Here is a 26882-nt window from a genome sequence, read left to right as displayed (position 1 = left end):
CACAGTCTTGATCTTTATCACATAAATTAGCTCGAGTACAGAATTTATTAGAGGTGCTGTGAGTAAGCCAAAACATTCAAATTAGGGCCAATGTTGGTTTATTCTGGTTTGAAGAAAATATGAATGTCCATGTGGCGTCTTGGCCAACCTCCATCTCGCAAATTTCGGTCTCACCAAAATGAGGTAAATTAGTTGGTCAGTTCTTCTCTGTGTGGAAAATATGGCTGCAGTGCTTATCTGTGAAACAACTGTCATTGTTTGGTAACTGAATTAATTAAATATATATGAACATGATAAGATGCTACATAAATGTAGAATACAAATATACATAATCTTCATTCTGCTGAAATGAGTGATTCTCACATTACAGGTATTATAAGGTGAAATGAGCCACAAAAGCATCAGTTCATGTAGAACAATTGTTCTACCCCTCCAATGATGTGAATGATGTCTCAGAGCAGTGGTACCTGCAATAGAACAGCCATACTCCTGAGGGGATAGAAGATGTCTTTAATTATGCCTTTGTTAATAACGTAAGATTTTAAGGGATCAGAATTTATTTCAGTTTCTGCCTCGGTCTTTCCACAGTCCAGGGGTCCCAAAGGCAAGTGATTCTGGGGAATCTGCCTAATGTGGCACCGCTTCCCTTCCTGCCACTCACTGCTCCTCCAGTCTCAAGTTGTTTTCCTCTCACATTCACTGCATATTCATCAGGTGCAGTTGTGTCTATTAACAATAAGCACAAAAGAGAAGCTGTGATTGCAGGAGCAGTAAGAAGGCGAGCAGCAGTGAATGAGCTCTCAGACTGATCAGACAGTAATTTATGATCAGCAGCTGTTGGCTAAAACACTGCCAGATTGGGAGAGGTCAGCAGACTGCTGGGTGCGCATGGTCTGCTTAGCCAAGACCATCATCCTGGTATAGTCATCTCACAAAACTACAAAACAGTGCATTGAGATAGGGGATTAGGAGGAGGGACTGCTTAGCAAGTGATTCAGGAGAGGAGATTTGGGAAAAGAGGTTTCAAATGATTGTGTTCCAACAAGTAATTACAATGTTGGTAAGTAATATATTATTATAGACATACATTTACCTGTAATGTGTAATTGTAACAGTTTATGAGACACATGGTCACTAAATCAGTAGTTTGTATGGCGTATGCAGAAAATTAATTAATCTGAACAGAGGTATAAGAAAATTGAAGTTTGGGAACCACTGTTCAGGAACACAGCTTTGGGAGTAAAAACACATAATGATCTAACCTTAGTTTCCCAGAGTGCAGTCAGCTGAAGCTGACCTTTTAACTTTACCTTCTTTTGATTAGGGTGGAAGAACCTTTGAAACTCTGATGGTTGAAACTTATGCTCTGCAGCTTTCACAGGAAGCTCATGGTTGCTCTTTGCTGCAGGACCTTGTTAAATAGGTTGGCCTGCTCTATAGAGGATTCTACATGCACAGTGTTGGTGGCAGAACCCCAGCTGCATCCTGTCCATGATTCTCTCTCCCTTCATTTTAATGGGCAGGATAACCGCTACAGTGAGCAGGTTAGGCTCCTTGCTAATAGTGTACATTCATATATTGGTCCTTAATGTCCAGAAAGTAGACTATTGAATAGTGTAATGGCTATAACATTCCAAATTTGGATAATATATTACAACAGTAAACTCTTGTTTAAGTGCCACTTATGCAATATATGCTGAACTTTGTTGGGTGATTTTAATGGAAGAAATAGCTTTCAAATAGTTAGGTAGGTGATAACATCTCCAATTTAGAACTGTGCTCAGTCATTATATGGACAAGCACATCCCCTGACGGCTCCCTTGCATTGTCTGTTATCACAAGTGATGAGTTATCGTCGAAATTGCTGACAGCATTCAGATTATAATCTACATTGTAGTCTACTCACAAATGCTAATGATGCTAAAATTACTGTCTGCTGCATAAGTCTCAGAACACCATATACACTCCTAAGATATTCTTCTGTCTTCTATTTTAATGAAAGCATTAATCCATTTGTTTAAATTAATTGGCTCATCTGTTACAATAATGGTTTTAGAACTCTCAGGCAAATGCGTTAAGCGCTTTTGCACTAATACTACAAATGGTCATTCTAATCCATTGTGATCATTAGCAAACCTGAACTAAACCAAAACAAATCAATTGTAAAACCTGATATGAGTGTTTGATAAGGCTAAATCAATCTGTTTTATGATTATATTTGTTTTTGTAAATCAAAGTGTACAGACTATGATAACCAATCACAAAATTGCAATCAAGAGCCAATCCAATGCTGTATGCCTCTTCATGGGATAAGTAGAGGTGACCAAAAAATGCCACTCCATTCCATCACAGTGATAGATATTTTGATCAGCCTTTTTGAAGAAAAATTAACTTTCTTTAGCAAATCTGGAGCTTATTTAGAATGTGTACTTTTAAATATTTATTTCCAAATTAACTGTATCCTCTATTCTGAACTTAGAAGAGTTCAGAACTTGTGGTAAGAATATAAGAACCAGGAACACATCAGTTTCCCCTTCAAAAATGCTTTACATTTAATACAGCCATGGTCAATCTTCTACTTACAATTTCATCTTCTCAAACCATCCAATATCCTTTAACTTCCTTAGTATCTAAAATTCTTATTAATCTGTTTTCAATATATTCAATGCCTGAGCATCCTCAGCCTTCTAGGATAGTGAACTTTGAACAAAGTAATTTCTCCTCCTCTCAGTTGTAAATAGTGATTCTCTTAGGTGAGGCTGTTACCCGAGTTCTCAACTCCCCAGCCAGGGACAAAAGTTCTCAGCTTGTACCCTATAAAGCCTGTGAAAAATTGTAGATTTGATTTCACTTCTCATTTTACTAAATTCCAGGGAATATAGGCCTAGTTTACTTGATCTCTCCTCATTTCCTCATCCCAAGATTCTGTCCAGTGAATAATTATTCCACCGAAACTAATACATCTTTTCTTAGCTAAAGGAACTAAAACTTTGTATTTTTCTTGAAAAAAAAACGAAGGGAGTGTAAAATTATAATAAGATCTCTTCAATGTTATATATTAATCCCTTTTTAATAGAGGCTAATATTCCATTTGCTATTCAATTGTCTGCCATATTTGCATGTTGTCTTTCTGCATTTCATGTACTAAGGCACCCAGATCCCTCTAAACTGCAACTAGAGTTTTTGAATTCCTAATTTTATAGAAGTGCTGCTAGTGGCTTTGGGACAAATCAGATGGTTCCATATATGATTTGGATGCAAGTCATTCCAGCTCTTCTGCCCACTGAGAACTATTGTCTGTTTAGCTATGTATTTCATTTGAAAAAGAGGAAGAAAGGTGGCATGATCCAAATGAACAGAGTAAATATTCTGCTAAATAATTTTTGCATGTAGTTTCTGTGTCAAGATTTCTCCCTTACAAATCAAGTTTTAGGTTATCTGAGAATGTTAAGATTCTGATATCTAATCAAAGGAAATTGTTGTCAATCCATATATTCAACCCTGTTAAGCAAGAAGCATTACAAATCAACTGCAACAATACAAATTATTTCTCAAATTTAGAATTACCGCTATTCACTGACTGAATCAACAGATTAATTCTTTCCCAAAGCCTCCTCCATATGTTGAATGAGAAACTATAAAATGGCCTTGAAAATAATTTTGGATGGTTATTAACTGTTCACTTCTTTATTAATTATTGCTGCTAACATTCTTTAATGCTTCATAATGACATTTTAGGGATGAGCAAATACTCAGCAATCAAATAATGTATTCATGTTCTGCTCAGGCTCATGCCAAGAATAGTACATAAAGTAGATCCAAACTGCCAATGTTACTGTGACAGTAATTGGATATTCAGAAGTTGTGTTGTAGAAACTTAAAGTGTGAGTCTGACTTTTGATACTAAGGCAAATTTATGCTATCTCCAATTTCCAGTCAGTTTTTTTCCTCATCCCAGGTATGTTTAGTGATCTCTAACATATTTGCATCTTATTAAGGTACCATCCATTCACCATTGTACATGCATACGTATTTTCATATTGACCATTTTTAAAATGGTGGAGTTCACCTTACACATTGCTTTGACATTTCCATTTTTGGGTAAATCAGATTTGGCCGCAGGTTTGCGAGCAATTCAAAGAACTGAATATTTCGACTAAGATGACCAATTCATTCCTTTTTTAACCTGCTACATTTCTGTCAATCCCGAGACTCAAAGGCATTGTGTTTTATTTACGTAGACAAGGTGTAAAAGTTTCATTCAGGTTTGTTGAAAGAAGAAAGCGCACGTTTATATCACTGGGTATGTTTTCTTGTTACTTAATTATGGTTATGCACCATCAGTCAACCTGTTCCACAGGCTTTTGACATGCTCAAGGTTTAAGTACAGTGAAAAGAATGATAGTATTGAAAATGCTGCTTCAGCTCAGGCTGCAAATAGGTTACGATATTTGTGTGTAATATAATCCAAAGATAATGTTTTAAACAGAAAATTAGTTTCTAGAGAATTATAAGGAGTTCATATACTTTAGCTTTGATTTGGGAGTTTGATTTGGCAGTCTGTAGCTGAATTGTTCAGAATTTCCCACAATGCTGTGTTTTCTAAAATTGTTTGAATCCCACATTGAGTGACGGAAGCTGCTAGTCTTTGGTAACCGAAAGAGTTTGTGTGAAAATTAACTTTTGTGAATCTCAGATCAGTTTAAAGGACAAAGAAGGCCCAATCCTGGACGTCAACAACTATGTGGTTTATCTTGATCTTGGATTGATGTTGCAATGAATAATATTCTACATCCACGAATCATCCCTGTAGTGTCAGATCAATGATAAGTGCTAGTGATGTGAAAGAAGAGTAATTCTGTGTAACACGCATCAATTTTCTATGAAGATACACATTTTGAAAAAATATCGAACTTCTGGAAAAAAGCAAACATTAAAAAGTCAACTGGAAAAAGTAATATTCATGTATTCAGTATTATAGTCAGCTAGATGGCTGAAGCACTTAGGAATCTATTATCATGCATGTGTATCAAAACTTAACTGGCAAATCTACAAAAGTAGAGCTTTTATTTGCCTTACACAAAATCTATCCTCCTTCCTATCAGCATCATTGACATCTTGCCTAGCTCTAGAGTCAAGACTTAGAAACCCTTGCACCCTGATTGTGTGTGGGACTACTGCTTATATTCAAATAACACCATGTCAGTCACCAAATAAATCACTGGCAAACTTGCCATTCTTGATTCTGCCAAACCCTCCTTAGAACATTGACTTACAGGGTTAAGTGTGGCTGAATGAGAAAGGTACAACCCCAATATGAATGGCTTAAATGTACATGCTCTAGCAGTAAGTCAAAGTATCTGGTGAATCCTGCTTCAGGCATCAGTTTGCCAAGAATACAAAAGCATATCAACTCAGATCCAATTTTCCTTCACAGGAGTATTATTTTGAATGTAAGCCCATCGAAAGGCACTCTGATTACCTCCCTTTCACATAATAAGTATAAGGCTGGGCTATCTCTATCATTTCAGTAATGATGTTCCCCTCACCTTCCACTTCTTTTTAACTGAAGTTTTAACTGATGCCAGGATAACCTTGAATGAATGAGGCTGAATGTATCTATAGCCAGGGAAGGTTGGTAATTACTAATCAGCAATAACTACTTGTTTTCCAGCTACTAGACAATGTATGCAATAATCTTACAAGCATTTAAACAATGATGGGCAGGCAATGTCTTTCTGACCCATCTGGTATATCTTTCAGAGTGATACCTTGTTTATCACAATAAGTGCACTTTCTACTCCATCTGAAAACACAAACTCCTGGGAGAAACAAACCATCAGATCAAATCCAGGCTAATTCCAGGGGAACAAAAACAGGAAATTCCATTCTTAGGTAATTGAAAATAGTCTAGCAGGTCATTCTGGCCCTAAATTTCCCACCAATGCTATCTCTTGGAGAAGTTGCTGTCCATCCAGCCAGAATCCGCTTTGGCTCTCATTTGTAGAAGACAGAGATGTGCTCAATCTCCAGTTAAGATTGTTTGACATTAGAAAACAGAACTATTAAATCTCATTCTGTTTCTTAACAAAGAAAGTTGCTGACTGTACATTCAAATGTGTTATATATAAAGATGGGACAATGAGGGGCATCCATCACAGTTTCTTGTCCTATATGTATATCACATTTATATTTCTTATGCGCAGAACACTTACCTTCGCCTTTAGATCAGACATAGCAATGTGATCACTATTTTGGATGAAACTGATTTGCCTCCTTTTTTCACTGTCAAAGCAAAAGAAACTAGATTCTCAGTCATCTTCACTGTGATTGTATTAAAAACTGCGCCAACACTGCATTGAACTTTTTCTATATGTGCAATGGATTTGTCATTATTCCCAGAATAGCTACTTGATGTGAAGTCACCTGTTAGTGAATGGTAAGGCTAGCTGCTCTGAGGCCTACAGCAGTGATGTGAACACCTATTGTTGCTGGTTTCTGTGAGTATTTGTCATGCATACAAGTCTACAGTCTGATAACTTGCTTTTCCAAGAATTAGGAAAAAGAAATTTACAACTGTATACTGAGATCATCAAAAATTCCTCTTTAGTTTTAAGTCATAGCATAAATAAATAAATGGCCTCACCAGGAGAGGAGCAACATATTCTGTCTTTAATTGGTCATAGCTATATCTTGTAAGATATCTGAGAAGGGGCCAAAATATTACACCTACTGTGAATTACTGATCCTAATGTAGATAAGGTGGACCAGCAGTAAAGTCAGAAAGTATTGTAATCTGGAACATTCAGCACCAGGGCTCCCCTCACAGTTTGGAAGACTTGTATTTCATTGACAGCCAAATGAGAATGTTAGGCTGGCTATTAGTTTTCCAGTGAAGCCACCAAGGTCTGTGGCCCATTTAGTCATATACACAGATACCTTATGTGGTTTAGCAACCTTAAATAGACAGGATAATAGTTGCCTTATGCACTCAATTCTCAGCTGTATTTATTGGAATATTATTAATGTCACCTTAAGTTGCCCTGAAAAAGCTCTAAGTACTTATCTTCAGAGATAGGTCCCATTAGCAGCTATTGTTTGTTCATATCAGGGATTCTATTATTACTGCAATGGTAATTCATTACACTTGGTAAAATATTTAGATTTGTTTCCATTACTACATAGGTATTACATTGGTAACTGCTATACCTGTCCACTTGCCCTTACCATGAAGATCCATTTCGATGCTAAACCATTTGGAGAGTGAACTTAACTGTTGACATCAAAACCTTAGTATCAAAGAAAAAAAATGCATGGGTTTGACGTCCTGAAATATACCCACTAATTGTAGAATATATTCATATGAGTCTCTGCTAATAATACTTTTGCTCTAAATAATGTGCATTCAGAAATGGCTAGAATAATCAAACACAAAGCCAGGAGAGATGAGTAACTGTCTCCTGTTTCTTACATCTATTAGAAACTATAAGTGAAGTAAATTCTGGTAATACTGTGTTCATTTCTTAATGGACTCGATCCCAAATGGAAAAGCTTCCCATAACATTTTCCTAATTTCTTTAACCAGATAATGCATAAGCATACACAGTATGAAGCCTGGAATATTCACACTAATTCCAGTTGGCAGGGCAACTACTATGGAATATCAGCATTTTTAGACTGACATGGGAAATGGTGCTGCTTCTGTATGTCTATATGACCAAGGATTGTTTTTAACTCCTAAAAGGCACAAAGAGATTAAATTGCATTGGTGATCAGATGCCAATTATCAACAATTTTGTAAGTCAGAATTCATTATGAAGCCTATCTGAAGATGCACAATATGTAAATAAAAAATAAACCAATAAGGACACTTCAAACTTTAATCGAGGTCACTATAAAATAAACAAGCTATGTATGGTATTGAATATAATTGGGAAGGGACTACAGAAGGGCACTGTGCTTATAAGTTTGTGACTGCACTTAGAGGCTGTTGATATATCTTCTGTCCTTTAGATGAGAAGTAAATGTCAGCCAAAATGCTTTGGTTTATTATTGCTGAGTTGAGTTGGTCCTCTGCCACAATATGAACTCGAGGGCTCGTAGCTCAGGTCTCCATTCAACCGGATACAATCGATCAGGGTGTGATAATATGAGTTTGAAGGTTGACATTAATCAATCTTGAAACGTTCTAACCCAAGGCTGCCTGAAATTCTCAATCACTGCTTAAGTGTTCCATTTTTCTCTTCTCTCTGTGAACTCTTTTTCAAGTGAGTTGCAGGTAAAATTATCATGTCTTGTCATTGTGCTTGGAAACTCCGTATTGTTTTCTTAAAAATGACGTGAAAGTGTCTTTTTGTTTTGTTTAAGATCCTGTTCCATTCTCATTGATGTCAGGTGCAGTGTACACAGAACCCACTGGCATTATTGAGCATCCTGCTCTTGTATCTGAATGTCTTCATTCGTTTAATGAATATTCTTCAAATTAAATGGATCATTCAGAGTCTTAACTGCTTTGTTTTTGATTAATCTCAGCTATCACGGCAGTGTTGTTGTGACCAGGTCCTCAACACCTCAATAGGTAAGGGTTGAATCCATGTCTGAAAGGTGGGGGGGGGCAGCAGGTGGGGCTTTTAAACTCATTTTTCCTTTAAAGGGGAATACAATACTTGGAACGTTCTTTGCCTGCCATTGCTTTCCACTTTTACATTCAATTTTATGTCATTTTCTTTGTTTCTGTCTGATTTTTCCTTCATTACAACTGTTAAATTCTCTGCCTTATTCAGCATCCAGACAAGTGGGCTTAGAATTCACATCATGAGCTTCCTCACAGGCCCAACAATGTTGCTACAGGCTCCTCTGTTCAAAGTGGGCATCAAATTGGTTAATGTTCTTTCTTGTTTTATTTTCCCCTTCCATGTTTAACCATTTCACCTTTTCTGGTGATAAGGTATTTCATTAAAAGAAGAAAGCCTTCCTTCTGAGACCTAGGTAACATCAAATAAAAGCCATTATAGTTCGTTTTTTAGCAGATTGGAATGCCAGAACCAACCAGGCAGAAAATAAATGTCCGTGACCATTGTTTTGGGGTCTTTTCTACCTTTACTATTTGAGTAAAAAGAGCCATGGTGGCTCTTTTCTGCTTGAGTACTACAATGTTCAGTGGACAGGATAAAACTGTAAGCAAATGTTGGCAATGAAATTTTACCATGAATGACATTTGGAAAGCCAGTAATATTTTCAAGAAAACAATGCAAAATCTACCAACAGTCAGTTACCAAGGAAAATGAAAATATTTTCCCAATCAGATCCTTTTTTAAAATCATGCTGCCATTTACATGCTACAATATAATGTGTTTAAGATAACTCTTTATTCTGATGTTCAAAGTGACAGATTTTTAGTGAATATGTCATCATGAAGATGCAAATACTTTAAAATGGGGATTTCCACCAAGTATAAATTGCACATTGTAAGCCATGCTGCATTTCAGATATGACTTTTGAACAAATCAGTCTTAAATTCCTGATGGCACAGATTGGTGGTATTTCTCAGGACTGTATCTGCACCAATCATGTGCCAAGCACATGTTGGGAAAGCTCTTTACTTTTTTTTTCATTCTGACCAGAAATGTTTCCGATGATAACAATGTGTTGTCCTCTATTTATATTGTTGTTTCAAAGTGCCTCTATTTTTCATGACATACCTCACTTTTGATCCACTTGAACTGTCATCTTTATGGTTACTTCTAGAGAGGAAACAAAAATCACTCAAATCTTTTGCGTTGTTGAAAATTCAAGTATTCCCCTTTAAAGTCACATCTGCTCAGGCAATGCATGCTTCCGCTAGTTTAACATTGTTGCATTTGTCTTCTGAGTTGCTCAATGTGATTGTTCCTAAGCATTTCCCCCTAATCCTGCCATTTCTCCCCCTTCTGTCAGCATGGTGAAGCCCATTGTAGATAAATATTTATGTTCTTAGATGCAGTGTAATCATTTACTAACTGTCATTAATTTCACATTGCAGCAATTTGTTAGGAACTGTCAAAGAAATTCAGTGAAATTATTTTGAACTGATGAGGTGACATTGCATAAACTGAATAAGCTGTCTGTGATTGATGGGTCTGCTGAAAGTAAAGAGGTTTTGTCTTTCTAAGTCATAAAAATAATGAACTGTACCTTATGGAAGCAGCATAGATTTCAAATAAGCAAATAAAATGGCACCTAAAATCATTACTCAAACAAATTTGGCAATCCAATCCACATCACAGTATATGATGTTACCTTTCTATTCCATCTTGTGTGAGAGCCATTTTTCAATCCTGCCGAAAGACGGGACACTCCTATGAAAGCATGACCAATCTATCCTTCAGACTAACTAACAAGTTTTCCACATGATGTAATGAAATAAATATTAAAGGGACTGGACAGCACGGATTATTGGAACACTGTTATTTCACCTCAGTGATGAGATTTGAATCAAGGCCAAACAAATGAATGCTTCCTTCTCTGGTAGTCATTCAAGGAGTCAAAATAATGCTGTAAATGCCTTGCAGAAATGTGTTGTAAAGTGTCCCTTAAAATTTACTTCCTACAGTGACAGTGACTTGTTTATAGCAAGGGAGGTTGTTTAACACAAAAACTGCACATGTGTGATTATTAATAGCTGTATACTTTATGTCCAGTGAATTTTATCTATTCAATTTTAATCTTTACTGTAGGAGTTTGATACAGAATAGTAACTGTGTCTGAACGTTATTTAAAAAACAAAGGTTAACACTGTAAGCAAATTTACGTTTTTATTTTGGGCAATATCAATGAGTTCTGGTTGGTTTGTATCCAGCATTCCCTGTCATGATGAACCTTTAGCTTCCTTACACATCTGTAGATTTGACTTTCCATTTGTACTCACAATTCCCTGACAAAAAGAATGTTCACACCAAGTTGGGCATCAAAATAAATGTTACACAAGCAATCTAAGGTTTATTATTTTTCTTAACTTACAGTTTTAAAATAGAATAGTGTGATTGACATGACGGATCACATTATCAGTAAAACTGTTGTTATATGATTGACATACCTCTTTCAAACAAATAATTTTTTTAGTAATTTTATAATTATGTTTCTTCCCTATCTTTTGCGAGCATTTACTTCATGGTGGGGTACATTTGACAGCTGATGAACACAATCCAGTGGTCTTTCTTCATATAAGCTGAGTAGTGAATGTCAAGGAGCATCTTGATTATGTGGCATCACAAGCAAATTGAAATTATTTTCCATATTCAGTCAACAGACTTGATCATTATACACTTTCATCCCATTTACATTAGCAATTGGGATGGATTCAATTTTGAAAGTGGATGCGTGCTGAATATTCAAAGTACGCACCTATAATAGGTGCTAGGCCCTTCGGTTTTGGAAATCAGGGTCCTAAGCCTATCCCGTGAAGTCAATTCCACTCAGTAGTCCTTAATTTATAGCTATCTTCTGACTGCACACTAAGTTTCATCATTCCTTTTGTCTGCAGAATGGCTAAGGCGTTAGTTTAACTTCACTCAGGCTGGGGTTCCTAAGCCACCTTATCTCTCTTCCCATAAGCGTGCATTTGTACTGGCTAAGTATCCTTGTAAAATCCTATCTAGTCTGACCTCTAAACTATAGGGTGTACCACCCTCTGTGCTACCATTTGATATAGTGAAGCCAACTGGCATTGTGACTTCATAAATACTGCCTTCTTCCAGGTGCTGCATCTAGAATTGAGAAAGACAGGTCAACATGTAGCATCAAGAATAAGCAGAGATTAGTGCTAAAAGAATGCATGTATCCCAAGCATGCCCTAACCTTAAGAACATGTGCATCATGATGGAATAGTAATGTTGGTTTGTGAAGGATATCAAAGAAGTTGAAGCAAGTGATAGGAGAATGAAAAGTTGTGGCATTCTGATCAGAAAGTGTTCTGCAGTGATTGAAGAACAGGGCTGGGCAATCAACTGATACCAGAGCAGCTAGTACATGATTAAGCAGAGAACAGTGAGAGTTATGAGATAGGAATGTTACATTAGCAACTTTTGTTAAGTCATTGCAGTTTTTTTCTCAATTACAATTAAACCTACAGGGATAAGCACCTAGTACTGGCACACTGCCAACTCTGTCCATTTTTCACTTAAGAATTATTGTAACCTTTAGGAAGCAAATGACACCCTTCTTGCACAATTCCTCTGCTAACACAGTTGTCAACATTTTCACTGAAGCCCAAAGTCTATGGCGTCTTCCTGCCTCTCCTCCAACTGCCATCTCGGCCAGTTGAATTAAATGCCTTTGGCCACAATCCAGCTCACCTTCAAGAGGTATCATTTGCCTTTTATTAGCAGAGAAACCTGATTTTTCTACTCATCGTTAGCTAAATTATCAACGAATAGCATTAGCTGTGCTGTTAACCTCAACATTTTTTATGATATGAGGAGCTAAGACCAGAAACAGCACTGCTTCTGACTCACCATGAGCTATGCTTTAATTATTGTATATGGTGATCATTTTGTCCGTCAGATGTTATATGTTGTTGTCCTAAATGTAGATTCTTGCATCGAAGTATTAAAAGATTCAGCACATTGGGCTATCTGCTCTGTCCATTCAGCCTCTACTTAGATTAGATTCCCTACAGTGTGGAAACAGGACCTTCGGCCCAACCAGTCCACACCAACCCTCCGAAGAGTAACCCACACAGACCCAATTCCCCCCTGACTAATGTACCTAACACTATGGGCAATTTAGCATGGCCCATTCATCTGACCCACACATCTTTGGACTGTGGGATGAAACCGGAGCACCTGGAGGAAACCCACACAGACACACGGTGAATGTGCAAACTCCACACAGACAGTCGCCCAAGGCTGGAATCTAACCCGGGTCCCTGGTGCTGTGAGGCAGCAATGCTAACCACTGAGCCACCGTACCGCCCCATTACCAGCCTTATGGCCCTTGAATGGCTATACAATAGCCGCCATAGCAGTAAAATATATGCTACATGTCTTCTGTTTGAAAACAATGACTTACATTCTTTAGATTAGATTCCCTACAGTGTGGAAGCAGGCCAGTTGGCTCAACAAGTCCACACTGACCCTCCAAAGAAAAACCCACCCAGACTCATTTCCCCATAATAGCAAATTCACTAGTCTGAAATTTATGTTTTAAGAAGTCATGAGATCTGTAGTAGTTTTTGAGAATTAAGATCACTTTCCCAATTAAAAAATGGGATTGGGACCCTTGTTCTGGGACACTGATACTGCTACAATGCATCACTACGAATGTAGTAGAGTGGTTTCATTTTTACAAGCAACATAGTTATTTGTAATTTGATATAAACCTTTTTGTTTGATAGTGTGCTTGAACAAGTTGCATTGGAGTTACAATGGAGTAATTCACCTCCTGACTTCCCAAAGCCTGCCCATCATCTACAAGATAGAAGTCAGGTGTGTCATGAAATATTCCCCACTTGCCTTGAAGGGGGCAGCTCCAACAACACTCAAGAAAGCTTGACACATTGCTGATGAAGGGCTTATGCTCGAAACATCGATTCTGCTGCTCCGCAGATGCTGCCTGACCTGCTGTGCTTTTCCAGTGCCACACTTTTTGACTCTGATCGCCAGCATCTGCAGTCCTTACTTTCTCCCACTATCCAAGATAAAGCAGCTCATTTGATTGGCACCATATCTACAAACATCCACTCCCTCCACCATTGGCAGCCAGTACTAGTAGTGTGTACTATTGACAACATACACTGCAGACATTCACCAAAGATCCTTAAGCAGCACCTGCCAAACCCACAACCACTTCCATCTAGAAGGAGAAAGGCAGCAGATATATGGGAACACCATCATCTTCAAGTTCCCCTCCAAGCCACTCACTGTCCCAACTTGGAAATATATTGCTGCTCCTTCACTGTCACTGGGTCAAAATCCTGGAATACTCTCCCTAATGGCATTGTTGGTCAACCCACAGCACATGGACTGCAACAGTTCAAGAAGGCAGCTAACCATCACCTTCCCAAGGGCAAGTATGGATAGGCAATAAATGCAAGCCAGCCAGTAATGCCCACATTCTACAAATGAATATAAAAAAATTCTTGTGCTCACCAAGTTAAACACTGGACCAGTTTGGGCTGCCTTGAAATTTGGTGGAGCAGGCTACGGTAAACAGTTTGAGTGAGAATTCATGGGGTTTGCATGAGAATTTAAAATTTGCAGTCATGTTAGATAATTTAAAAAGCAGATTGTGAACGTATCCTGTACATGAAATTGGAGGCATAATCCTGAGGTTTAGCTACATAAGCAATCGCCATAGGAGGATCCCTGTATTCACTTATGATTCAATTACTGTTAATGTGGAAAATGATTTTTTTTTCCTCCAGCATTATGTCCCTCATTTTGATGAGTGCATACAAGCAAGTAAAAAGAATGTTGGCTTCGTTTGAGAGTGTTCCAGCAATTAACAGTGTTGTAACATTAATAACTTTTAGATATAGTCAGGAAAAATGGTCCAACAGTCAAAAGATTCATTGAGAAGTTCATATGAAGCATGAAGTAGCAATTTTCAGTCAATCATCTCATCTTTTTAAACCTCTCTTTGCAGGTCCATGGACGCCCATTGTTTTATCTGCCATCACTTTGTGACAATGAAGTGACCCTGAGTAATGATAATAAAAGTAGACATTCTGGCCAATTCTACTACTAGCAGAGCACTGCAGAATAAACGTTGGCAAAGAGGGTGCAGAACTGTGTACTCTTAGAATTTAATTATGAGCCAGGATCACTTCAAGACTCCATTCTGATTATAAGAGAGCCTTATTTTAAGATCTTCTCAGTCATAGCCAATCATGAGGCCATCTCCAGGTCCATTATCCCATGGAGGGTGGTGGAAATAATGGAAGCCCCAGGTGGGCTCTGTCAACCTCATAGAGGAAATGTGATGCAGCCTCTGAAGAGGTTAGAGTCTATGGGACAACCAAGAGTGTGTACCCCATTGAGGCCTACAGCTCCAGGTTGTGCTGCCAGTGAAAGGTCCAGGTTTCCTGGATGGCATGCCCACTCAGCCCAGCGGGCACTTCAGTGCAAAGACGATGTACCTACCATTGTCAGATGGATGACCACTGCTGTTGGTGAGCTGCCACTGGAAAGATTACTGAAGTAGGTTAGGCTGCTGAACTAACACTTTTCTTCAAAATTCCTCAGTGCCCAAGCTTAAAAACCACTCCCATAAGAAGAGCATTAAGAGACATTGGAGTTAGAGTTTGCCTCTTTAAATCCTTTGAGTAGCTCTCATTAGTTACAAGGCATGAAACTGAAAATAACACTTATCTTCTTTTAAAAATAGTGACATGCATCAAGGCAAGCATTTCCTTTGATGTAATATTTAGCCAAATGTGTAGTGCTAGAAAAGCACAACCGGTCAGACAGCATCCGAGGAGCAGGAGAGTCAATGTTTCAAGCATAAGCTCTTCATGACATTCCTGACGAAGAGCTTATGGCCGAAACGTTGACTCTCCTGCTCCCCGGATGCTACTTGACCGGCTGTGCTTTTCTAGCGCCACACGTTTTGACTCTGATCTCCAACATCTGCAGTCCTCACGTTCTCATAATATTTAGCCAGTTGGTGAACCAAGAGTCTTAATGCGATCGTAATTCTGTCATTACAGTTTTACTTGAATCAGCAAATGCAATACCTAAAAAAGAATAATTGCAAATACATTCAGGTATAATGACAAGAGAACTGGGAGAAGTAACTAAAGAAGCTTAATTGGCATATTTGATGGTTTGGTCTGTTCAGCAAAGTGATAGTTTGGTTTCAAGAAATGAAATTCTTTTTCAATTCTTGCAGCCAATGGAAGCATTAAATGACCCAAACTAGGAATTGCACAGATCAGGAGCAAAGCAGAACTACCTCTTCCTTGCCTTCACCTCAAATCAAAAGGACAGGCTACAGGAACAAAGTTATTTTTTAAATGTCTTTGTATCACTGTAAGTGTATAATTGAGATCACTGAAATGCCCTTTCACAGATGCATCCCACAATAAAGCAACAAAATAATAGTCACTGACAGAGATTTCTACTATTTAGTGGGATTATGCACAGGTTTTCATCTCAGTATGTTTATGTTCATATTTCAGGCTTTCATTACAGGGAAGTGTCTTTCAACTCATTAACCTTGATCAGATTCAAAACAAGGTCCTGTGGATGAAAACTGCAATGGGCTTTCTCCCTACACCTACATCCTGTATATGTGTTCATTAAGCAAGAAATCACATTTTACTGGATGAAAGTTCATCACACCATTTCAAAAGAGTTGTATTGAATGAGAGTTTTCATGTGTCTTTTAACTATTGAGTGCATACTTGCAAAAAAATCCTGTAAATAATTTTGTACAAAATGTACATTTTAGTTCAGTGTGCTGTGAAGAAAAAAAGGTAACATGGATGCGTTTTGGAAGAACTCTGTGGTTCATATACGTATTCATAAACAATTTGAATATGCATACAGCTGCAATGTTTCACAAAGTAGCTAAATTCTTTACCCATTAATTATTGTATTTACTATTACCAGATCAGTATTTCAAGATATTTAGTTTTATACATTTAGATATTAAGTAGTTTTATATTCTACTTGAGGAAAACCTCCTCAATGTTTTTAAAAAAGATGCAACTGAGATACTGACCAGTATTAAGTCATATGCAAACACCAAGTTCAATTTGCAAAGTGATATCCATGATAAATGTTGTCTAAGGGTATTGTACTTCATTGACCTTCCTTAAATAATGTGTACAGCAATGGGGAATTGCCACTGGAGATTGATAATATGGCAATTTAACACCAAACGTGTTGCACTGAATTGCTTTACTCTGGGCACTGACATTACCAACCTTGTTTAGATTATCAGGTTGATAAAAAAAAACATAGCACCTGGGATGAAGCAAATATTGGACTGAACAATGTCATGGCAATTTTAAAACCAATTCACCTGTCAGGAAAGAAGCAGTTTTGGATATAACACTGAGTAGAGCCCATTCTATCTTGTTTTAGTGTTTGTTTAGAAATGGAGTCCAATTATTAGGTGATGTACAAAGCAAATATTCCAAATGATCCCATTGGCTTATCCAACAAGTGAGTTAGATGAAAATTATTCCCAAAAATCCAGATTTACAGCAAATAGAACAACAAGGTTTACATTTATTTTAACATCAATGTGCACTGCATATCCTGAACATGATAGTTTAGTGCAGTTGGTTTCTGTTTACAGTCTGGTTTAAGTGGTTACCCTTCTAATTAAACCTGACTGTAGAGAGGGAGGATCACAGATATACCTGATCCTATCCTCATCTGTCATGTATACACCCATATGTTTTGAGAAGTCATTGCTCTGTAATCAGGGGTTAATTATTTTCTTCCATAATCCAGTGGCACTAAGGCTAATTGTAGAATTTCTGTCACCACAGCAAGTGAGATACAACTCGTGTAAACCATGGACCAAATTTGGGATCTTATTGATTTGTATGTACTTATTGACGTCGCATACAATTTGCTTTCAGAATGTTATAATTATGCGACAATAATATATTGAGTTTCTGGTACTATGATGCTACTATATTGAGGGTGGAGTAGAAAATTATGTGTTAGTATAATTTTGAGTAGTTCAGACCTTGAATATTGTTGAAAAACAGACAAATATTGTCAAGGCTTTTCATCTTGCACTCATCAGGACAATTTACAAGAAATAATAAGGTAAAAGGAAAAAGTATTTTCTACTAAGAAGAGATTACTGATTGATTGACAAGTGGAATGTAGTAGAGGTGGGTGGCACGGTGGCACAGTAGCTAGCACTGCTGCCTCACAGCACCAGAGACCTGGGTTCAATTCCCACCTCAGGCAACTGTCTGTGTGGAGTTTGCACGTTCTCCCCGTTTCTGCATGGGTTTCCTCTGGGTGCTCCGTTTTCCTCCCACAGTCCAAAAATGTGCAATTAGGTGAATTGGCTATGCTAAATTGCCCGTCGTGTTAGGTGAAGGGGTAAATGTAGGGGAATGGGTCTGGGTGGATTGCTTTTCGGAGGGTCGGTGTGGACTTGTTGGGCCGAAGGGCCTGTTTCCACACTGTAAGTAATTAATCTAATTCACCAGAGGTGTTACGATAGAGAATGCACCAATTAGCTAATGTGTGACAGTTAACTATCAAACCTTGTTTAAATCGGATCCAGGCAGGTTCATTCTGATTGGTAAAAATGAACCAGAGAATAACTATCACATGTTGAGTTGAAACAAGTGTATTGTGTACACGTTCTTTTCCAGACTGCAACAAACAGGGTCTTATTTATTAGTAAATATATATCTTGTGTATAGCCTCTAGTACAGATAAGTGCACCATGCTGCGAGCCCAACTGACAATCTTAAATAGATTTAAGTATCATTTTTAGCACACTCAAGATTATTTAGCAAATGTTTTTCAATCACAGAATCATACCTAATATTGGACACTATGTTTTGCATGTTGTAGTCACAGGCCAGTACCTTACCTGTTGTAAACAGCCAAACCTTATATGCTGTTTGATGTGAGCTGTCAGTCTTTGGTACTTAAACAAATTAAAATGTAAAATTTTGTTAAAATGTTACTTAACAATTAATTAAAATGTTGTTTCAGTTTTAAACTGATATTTCTTGTAATTTAACTTGATGAGTATAAATGCAAAGCTGCGATAAAATCTGTCTTTTTTTTCCAGTAATTATGAGACATTGATAAAGATGCTGCTGTAAAAATGGTGTTTTACAAGCTGAGGTTTCTCATATTAAAATAATGAATAAGTCATTTTTAATTATCTTATTTATGTTTTCCTCATATTTAATTTAAATAATAATGTCATAATCATCATTGATTACCATGACAGGGGATTGGGGATTGGAGATATTTATTCAAAATGTATAACTTGTTCATTTTAAGGCCATTAATAGGAGGTTCACTTTCAATGCAAGGATTTAAGTAAAGTAATGCAGATTCGGTTTAGCTCTGACATTGGCCCAACATTTGTGTCAGCAATGAATGTATGATTCCCACAGTCAAATTGTCCCATAAATTTCTTAATCTGTGCACCTTTGAACAAAAGTTCAAAAGTAGCTGTCAAGAATATGGGAGAGAAATTTAAGTGACCCTCATTTCTGGGCCACATTTAGGACTGTGCGGTCTGTTTGTGCTTCAGCCTTGAGGTCCAAGGCCATCCTGGATTATGTCCTCAGATATTGTTTTTAATAAATTAGTCAAGCTGCCATCACAGGGCACACCTTCACACACTGTGTGCCTGTTAGGAGAAATTCATCTTGAGCTTTATGTCTTTCAGTCAGCCAAGGTGATGTTTCACAAACTGTGTGTTGTAAATGATCTCCATTCACTTGCCATTTATTGCTTCACAATATTTTTTTCCTCCTCTTTAGGTCCTTCCACAGCACTCAGCATTGCCTGCTGAGAGGCAGGGCTAGCAAACTGCATCCAGGTATCTGGCCATGTTACTCTCTAACTACCCACTAGATGAGGTGTTCACAATTGTCTAGTATGACACCCTACCTATAAAAAAACATTTCAGAGATACCCAAACCTCATTTGCCATCTCTGCGCTCCCCCCACACTACCAACCACACTCCAAAAGTAAATCATTTAATTACCTGATGCCAAATATTGTTACAGAACACCCACATCCAAACACTCAATCACAAGTTTGTTGGTAGATCAGTGTCTGAGCCTGAAGATCCTTGATAATTGATATAGACATCTGTATAGGCTAAATGGTGTTCCCTAATGAACTGTCACTTGTCATATTGATGTGACAAAAGCAACAGGAAGTTGTATCATAAATTTTGAATTAAACTTAGAAGTGTGTATGGTGTTCCAATACAAATATCATATTGTAAAAAAACCGAAAAGATCCATTCACAGTTCTCAATTTCTCATCAGTTTCTAAGATGTATGTATAACTAAATTTAATATTGCAACAGTGTATATTACACCTTTCCTAGTTCTTCCTTTTGAAGAACCAATGTTTCCAATGAGGTCATCCACATTTCTTTTAGCATCTCAATCAGTAGACTGTTGGGCCTTCTAGCTAAGAATGTATTTGAAGCAAGTATACCCTTGCAATGAAATAAACATTCTCAAGAATTCTATTTCTATTTCAGCTGACCCTCTGACTAAGAAAAAGACTAAGATTTTCTTTATGGTAATCCACACTTCCATGTTCTGAAGCCAGTGTCAGTGCTGCTGGAATGATTAGAAACAATGGGTAAAATTCATCAGAAACGATAACCCTGGGTCAATTACACTCCATGCAATATTTTTTGCTATTAACTTCATATTCCATATCTAATACAAAACATTACAAACTATAAATTTAAAGAAAATATTTGGTTCCATTAACACAAAACAGGCTTTGTTTAAGAATTGGCCATTTTCTGAAAGTCAGTTTGCACTTTGTAGTACTTATTGAGTCTATTTACATTACACAACTTCATACAGAGTAATCTGCATTCCTAACACTATTCTGAGGCCAGTCACTAAGAGAAACTGAGATATTACGGTGAGGTAATCTCTGACTTTTATTTCAGGGTTGAGTGTCAAAATCTTTGCTTGTTTTTAATAGGGGATAACAAATGCATGGTGTAATTGGTAGCTTTACCATTGTACTGAGTCTGATTTGCAATATGAAAGGGAACACACAAAGTGCCCACTTGCTTCAGATGTTGTCCCTGTTTGAGAAGGAATTTATGGACAGATGACTTAAGTAGATCACCACCACCCTATCCTTCATGATTGAGAACCAATGCCCTCATGACAAGTTTATCTTGCAGCTTCCTGCTATTAAGGTTTCAATCCAGCAAGCTGCCTTGCTATGAACCTAGCTGACTTTATTACTGGTCAAGTCAGATCTCAGATAGGAACTTGGCTTGATAGATCATCATTGTATTTCTTTTCATTTTAGCGATGTTCTCTCACTGAAATGTAAGCATACAATGCTGCAGAGTTTGCTTTAACAATAAAAACAAAAGTTATTACAAAAGAAATAACGATAACATTGAATAATCCAAACTATCTACTTGTAATCCAAATCCAAATGTTTTAAACACACAATAGTGTTAATCCCAACACGTTCCTTTATAAATTGAAAAGCAGCTTTGGTTTAGTACTCAAAGTACCACTCCTGGTACACTTCTCAAAACACCCCTCCTACTTCAATATCCAAGAACAGCTCTCCTATAATTCTAACACCAGGATCCCTGTATCTAACATCTATTGGTAAGTTTAAGTCACTTGGAACTGCAACTTTTAGACTGGAGCTGTGATAGCTTCTTTCTGGAGCTGCTATACGTCTGAGTTTCAATGCACTCACTTTAAATAACCACTTGCAGGTTTTTATCCCAACAGTCCCAGTCTGCCCAAAACTAACTTTGACCAAGGTAATCTAATTTGGTAAATCTGTTATTCCATTTTTGGGAGCTCTGCTGTGTTCAGCCATCCTGTTCCAAGGTCTTATGGGACTAAAACACGATCCAAGTTAAAAGTGCAATGAAATGATTCTAAGCTATAAGCTTTCCACTTAAGCTTATACAATGTCAGATTCCGAAGTGCTGTGACTAACCTTTGAGGCAGATAATAAAATAAAACAAACTTACAGCCAGGTTCAAAATTGTTCTTAAAATAAATCATTGTGGTCACAGAAAAACTTACAATTTAGCTATTGACTTCAGACACACTGAAGAAAAGCCCATCAGTCACTAAGTCAAAGACAAGACCCAAATTCATCCAAAAAATCATTAAAAATTAAATAGATAATTCCAACAGTTTACATCACAATTAGGACATTTATTCGATGGCTCACTACTCTCACACTATATGAGGGTAGGAACACAACACTGTGGAGGTGGCACTGGGGGCAGAGGTCTGTATGTTACTAGAACTACTGGCTGGTAATAATGTTCCCTACAATCAGTTATCTGCAATAAATGTATGATAGTCAGAAATAAATCCAAGAGGAAATTCAGAAGACACATTTTCGTTCAGAGAGTGTTTTGAATATGGAGTACTTCACGTGACTCACACACGCACATACCATTAAAAGAGGAACTAGAAAAATGCATAATAGAGAAAGAAACAAGATCATCCTGATAGGGTTATATGTAGCCAGATGGGAGGACGCTTATCTGCAGCATTGCAATGGATCAATTGTAACAGTGCGGTGACTCCTTGCAATTCAATGCAACAGTGTTGAGGGTCTTGAGAAGGAACTCACACTTTGGTACTCCACGATATCACACAATTGTTTGATTTTGATCCTACCTTCAGTACTTTTGCACCATAGCATGAATTATAAATGCAGATTTCTTTTTACAGTAACACTGTGGTTGAGCAGAAAACATAAAGAAAAATATTTAACAAAGTCACCAGTTAATCACCCATAGTGTAACAGATTGAGTCAAGACCTGGCCTAACATTCAGGTCAAGTAGAGCGAAATGGTTTAGGGATAAATGCACCACGTTTGGGGTGGCACGGTGGCACAGTGGTTAGCACTGCTGCCTCACAGCGCCAGTGACCCAGGTTCAATTCCTGCCTCGGGCAACCATCTGTGTGGAGTTTGCACATTCTCCCCGTGTCTGCATGGGTTTCCTCCGGGTGCTCCAGTTTCCTCCCATGGTCCAAAAATGTGCAGGTTAGGTGAATTGGCCATGCTAAATTGCCTGTAGTGTTAGGTGAAGGGGTAAATGTAGGGGAATGGGTCTGGGTGGGTTGCTCTTCAGATGATTGGTGTGGACTTGTTGGGCCGAAGGACCTGTTTCCACACTAATCTAAAAAAAAAGTTATGGACAGAAGAAGGGGAAGAGCTATATAGCAAAGTCAATGTGTGAAGGAGAGTGGAGAGCCAAGCAACTGTTTCATGGGGTATGATACAGATGACCACAAAGGTGCAAAATGTCAATTATATTTGAATTTGAATCAAAAACATTGTGGATAGGTAGAAGCAGAGAATGCTGAGGAATGTTAGAAATCCAAAATGATGTTATGTGTTGTGAGGAAACAGTATGCTATGAGTCATCATATGAGCACCTTATTGAGTAAATGAAATAATGTTTTAACACACATTAGTTTTATAGATGAACTCACAACTGTGACTGCTGTGGGCGCAAAACCACATTAGTTTTTGAAAGTTTAACTTTTGGTGTCAGCATCATTTACAATCATAGAATTAATGGCAGATATGCAATAAGCTAATACAAATGGAATGTTGCAGCCTACCTATTGCTTTAATCTATGTTTAACTGATGAACGCTAACTGGCTGCAGTGTTACCCTAGAAACTGACACCTTTCTCAAGTTAATGAGTATAATAAAGTAGAGGAAATACTTTCAGAAAATATAGAATCCGATTTGATGGTAATGTTGGATCTCCCAGCATTGTATATTATCTTCCGTTCCAAACCCTCTGAAGTAGACTCACTTATCGACTTACTGCTTCCAGTAATGCCATTGTGCCCAACATTTCATTTATAGTCTTAACGTTGACTTGCTCGCGTACTTCTCAAGACTGAAACTACGAGAACTTAATTAGCTTGATCAATTTCCCCTGCTTTCTCCACTGCTAATTACTTAAAATATATTTACCCAGTTTGTGACCTCTTGTGTCCATTGAGTTGTAGAATTTGGGCTTACACCAATGTTTGCTACCTGGCCTCAGCAAGAGGAAAGGCAAGACAAAGTTTAAGAAAAGCCCTAGGATTCCTCACACCTAACTCAAGAACAATAAAGGCAGAAGAAAAGCAGCCAGACATCAAACGGCCTTCATTTGAGAATGTGGTTTATGGCAAAGGAATAGTTTTAAAACAGAAAAGGCAAACAAATATTAAAAGAAAATAGACAACTGAGGAATTGAGTCTCAAAGGAGACTCTGAGTTGATTTATAGCGCACAATCACCAGTGTCTTCTCAGATTCTGTTTCAATTGCTTTTATATGCATCATACAAAGAATTTCCAGAATACAAAAAAGATTAAAAAATTGGACACTACGGCACACTTTGTTGGGAGCAAAACTGTGCGGCCAGATCCAATCTCAGGAACCAGTGCCTTCAAATCAAAGACATGCGACCCTTTACAGCATCTGCTTGAAGTGCCTAAAATCCATAAATTATATATGTAAAGCACCTATTGCCTGTTTTCAGTCATTAGGCAGGAATTGGTTGCTGATGAACACAGGAGGTCTGTCACATTTGAGTTGCACATGATCTGTGGTTTCCCTTCCCTCTTTATCGCTAGCATGCTCCCCTTAATTTAGGACTTGCCTTCAAAGCCATGCTGAATGTGGAGACACAACAAATGCTGGCAGCTCAACCAAATTAAACAAACATGGCTGAGGTTCAATCTCAGGTGAGCCTGAGGCCTCAACAATGCATGCGTCTAAAAATGAGCCATAATGATTTTCTATCCAATGTTCTTTTCTATTTACAGAGAACCAGCTTCAGACAGGGTGACACAGTGAGTTGGTCGTCACTTTCCATGTTTGCTCTTACAGTTCCTGACATGGTGACTCCTAGATCGCAATTTTGTTTTCTTTTGGTGGTGAAATACCCATCACAAAGCGAGCATTTTTCCATGAGAATGGAATAATGATGCCCAGATCACAGTCCCTGTCCTGCAATATCAAACAGTTGATCAGCAAGTGACATTTCCCAAGATCGGGAGGTGCATCATTCAATGCATTCCTTTTGGGTAGGCTGAATAACCTAGCCAAAGGAGGTAAAGAGAGAAGAAAGTGAGAAATGACAAAAAGTATTTTAAAAACCTGGTTAAGTTTGCATAACATGATATTGTGGGATACATTTTAAAATTGGTTCTGCTTGATCGAATATCTTAGACCCAGTCTATCCAACCAATTGGTTGAGGTTTAGTTCAGATACTGGAGTTATAGCATTGCAAAGAGTTAATACTTTACTTTATCAAGTTATCATCAGTGATTGTAGACAGTTTTAAGTGAGATTGCCCAAGTGTTGAAGTTGAATTCTTCTCCATTCTCTTCTCTCTTGATCCCACAGGAGGCCTCCAGATACACATGGTGCGGCTGCTGTACCTGAGAGTTTCGAAGTACTGAGATACCCACGAGTGCGAAAGCCCAAGAAAGCACTGCAGCTCACTTCAAAGGCACGACAAAAAAACAGTGAGTGACATGCTGAGCAGAAATAGGGCTTAACATTCAATACCTTTGAAGAAGATCTGAGAATGAATGAGTAATGCATGGAGACCCTGCCAACAAGTACTTCCTTAAATAGGCTGGGGTTTGCTTTATTTATTTAGATCAGCACAGATTACAAAACATATTCATTTAGCATTCTCTTATTCACTACCATGACCAATCAACTGGCACAATTATTGTTAAATAGGTTAATATCGCAATTGAAAAAAAAGGCAGAAGATTGTCTTGCAAATGTACTGGGGCTGTGCATATATTATCTCAAATTAGCAACCCCAAGTTCTGATTGTTTAAACTACTATCACACCTAAAGTACAAGGACAGCATTTATGAAAGATTTTATAATTCAGATTTTTTAAAACTAAAATATAGCATTTGTATTCAGTTTTATAGATTCTATGTAGATCTGACTTGCCTTCATCTGATGTAAAGATCTGTTGAAAGATCATTGTGAAATAAGGCTTTTCAAAAGCATGATCTCGAAAAATAGTTTCTTTTAAGTAAAAAAAGTATTGTTTTGGATTTGGTTCACTGTCATAGGATGACTTGTGAGCAAAGTTGAATGGAAAAGCTTTACATTTCTATCCAATCTGTACATCAAACTCTCTTACGTAGCTTGATAAAATCTAGTACGAATTGAATGGATTTGATACTTCTCGAACAGTGAAAGTAAATGTCCACCAACACCAGACAGGTAGGGAAAGCCTGAATGCTGAAAATGTTGCACACCATTGTCCTATCTCCTGAATTCTTGATGCAGTCCTTGATATCGCCATCTTATGCATTCATGAGACACAGGTGGAAGCTTGGTTAACAGCTGGAGTTCATTGATATCAGTGGATCTTGGCACTCAGCACCTAAACCAATGATTTATGTGGGGACACTGGAATGTGCTCAGGAAAAGTTCATAATAAAAGCTTTGTCATTTATTTCTGTGGAGTCATGGGGACAAACTAGATTTTGCAGTCACCAGATATTTGGAGAGCATACCTATGATCATAGGATCACAGTGCGCTGAGTTCATGTGAACTACCTGCTAAGTTTAAACTTCATTTGAGTAATTTCCCCTCTTCCCATGGCTCACCAGAAGTCTCCAATCTCTAAGAGCAAAAGATTACATGGAGACAGACTGCTCATCACCCTGGAAGAAAAATCACTGGCGAGCCAATGGATTAGGAAGAAGTTCACACCACAGCTAGAGTAAACTGCACATGGGTTCAACTTCTGGAGAGTTGGACTTCTATCCCTCACCAGGGAGCAAGTCCCACCCTCTGGAGTTTCTGGCCAATCCAGCAGTCACAACAGTACCAGAGTTCAGTAGTGGGCACTACCAGTTCGACAGGCAGATCCACAAAGGAGGACTGATGGATTCCAGATTGAGGTAAGTCAGAATGTTTGGGTGGGGAGCATTTGCCCACCTTAGAGAGGGGCAAGGAGGTTGAGAACATGGTTTTTGCAGAGACAGGAAAGAAGGAGCTGTACCATCTTTGTGGGGATAAGAACAAAGAACAAAGAAAGTTTACAGCCCAGGAACAGGCCCTTCGGCCCTCCAAGCCTGAGCCAATCCAAATGTACTGTCTAAACCTGTCAATCAATTCCTAAGCATCTGTATCCCTCTGCTCCCCACC

General features: G+C 37.9%; 1 protein-coding gene across 7 annotated transcripts in view; it reads left to right on the top strand.

The window, feature by feature from the left end:
• Nucleotides 1-26882, top strand: part of igsf9bb (immunoglobulin superfamily, member 9Bb) — a 682739-nt gene that overhangs the window by 630873 nt on the left and 24984 nt on the right. For 3 of the 7 annotated variants that reach the window (XM_072593172.1, XM_072593171.1, XM_072593173.1), the window contains one exon: nt 25100-25221. In XM_072593172.1, coding sequence (XP_072449273.1) covers nt 25100-25221 — 122 coding nt within the window. Of the gene's footprint in view, nt 1-8532; nt 8579-16156; nt 18792-19462; nt 19522-25099; nt 25222-26882 lie in introns of those variants that run through there. The other 4 variants (XR_011963912.1, XR_011963911.1, XM_072593176.1 and 1 more) reach the window with 4 other exon arrangements.

This window comes from Chiloscyllium punctatum, chromosome 23 (assembly GCF_047496795.1).
Source record: "Chiloscyllium punctatum isolate Juve2018m chromosome 23, sChiPun1.3, whole genome shotgun sequence".
In the NCBI taxonomy this organism is placed as follows: Eukaryota; Metazoa; Chordata; class Chondrichthyes; order Orectolobiformes; family Hemiscylliidae; genus Chiloscyllium; species Chiloscyllium punctatum.
Note: the sequence above shows the minus strand (reverse complement) of the source record. Positions and strands in the feature narration are given on the sequence as shown.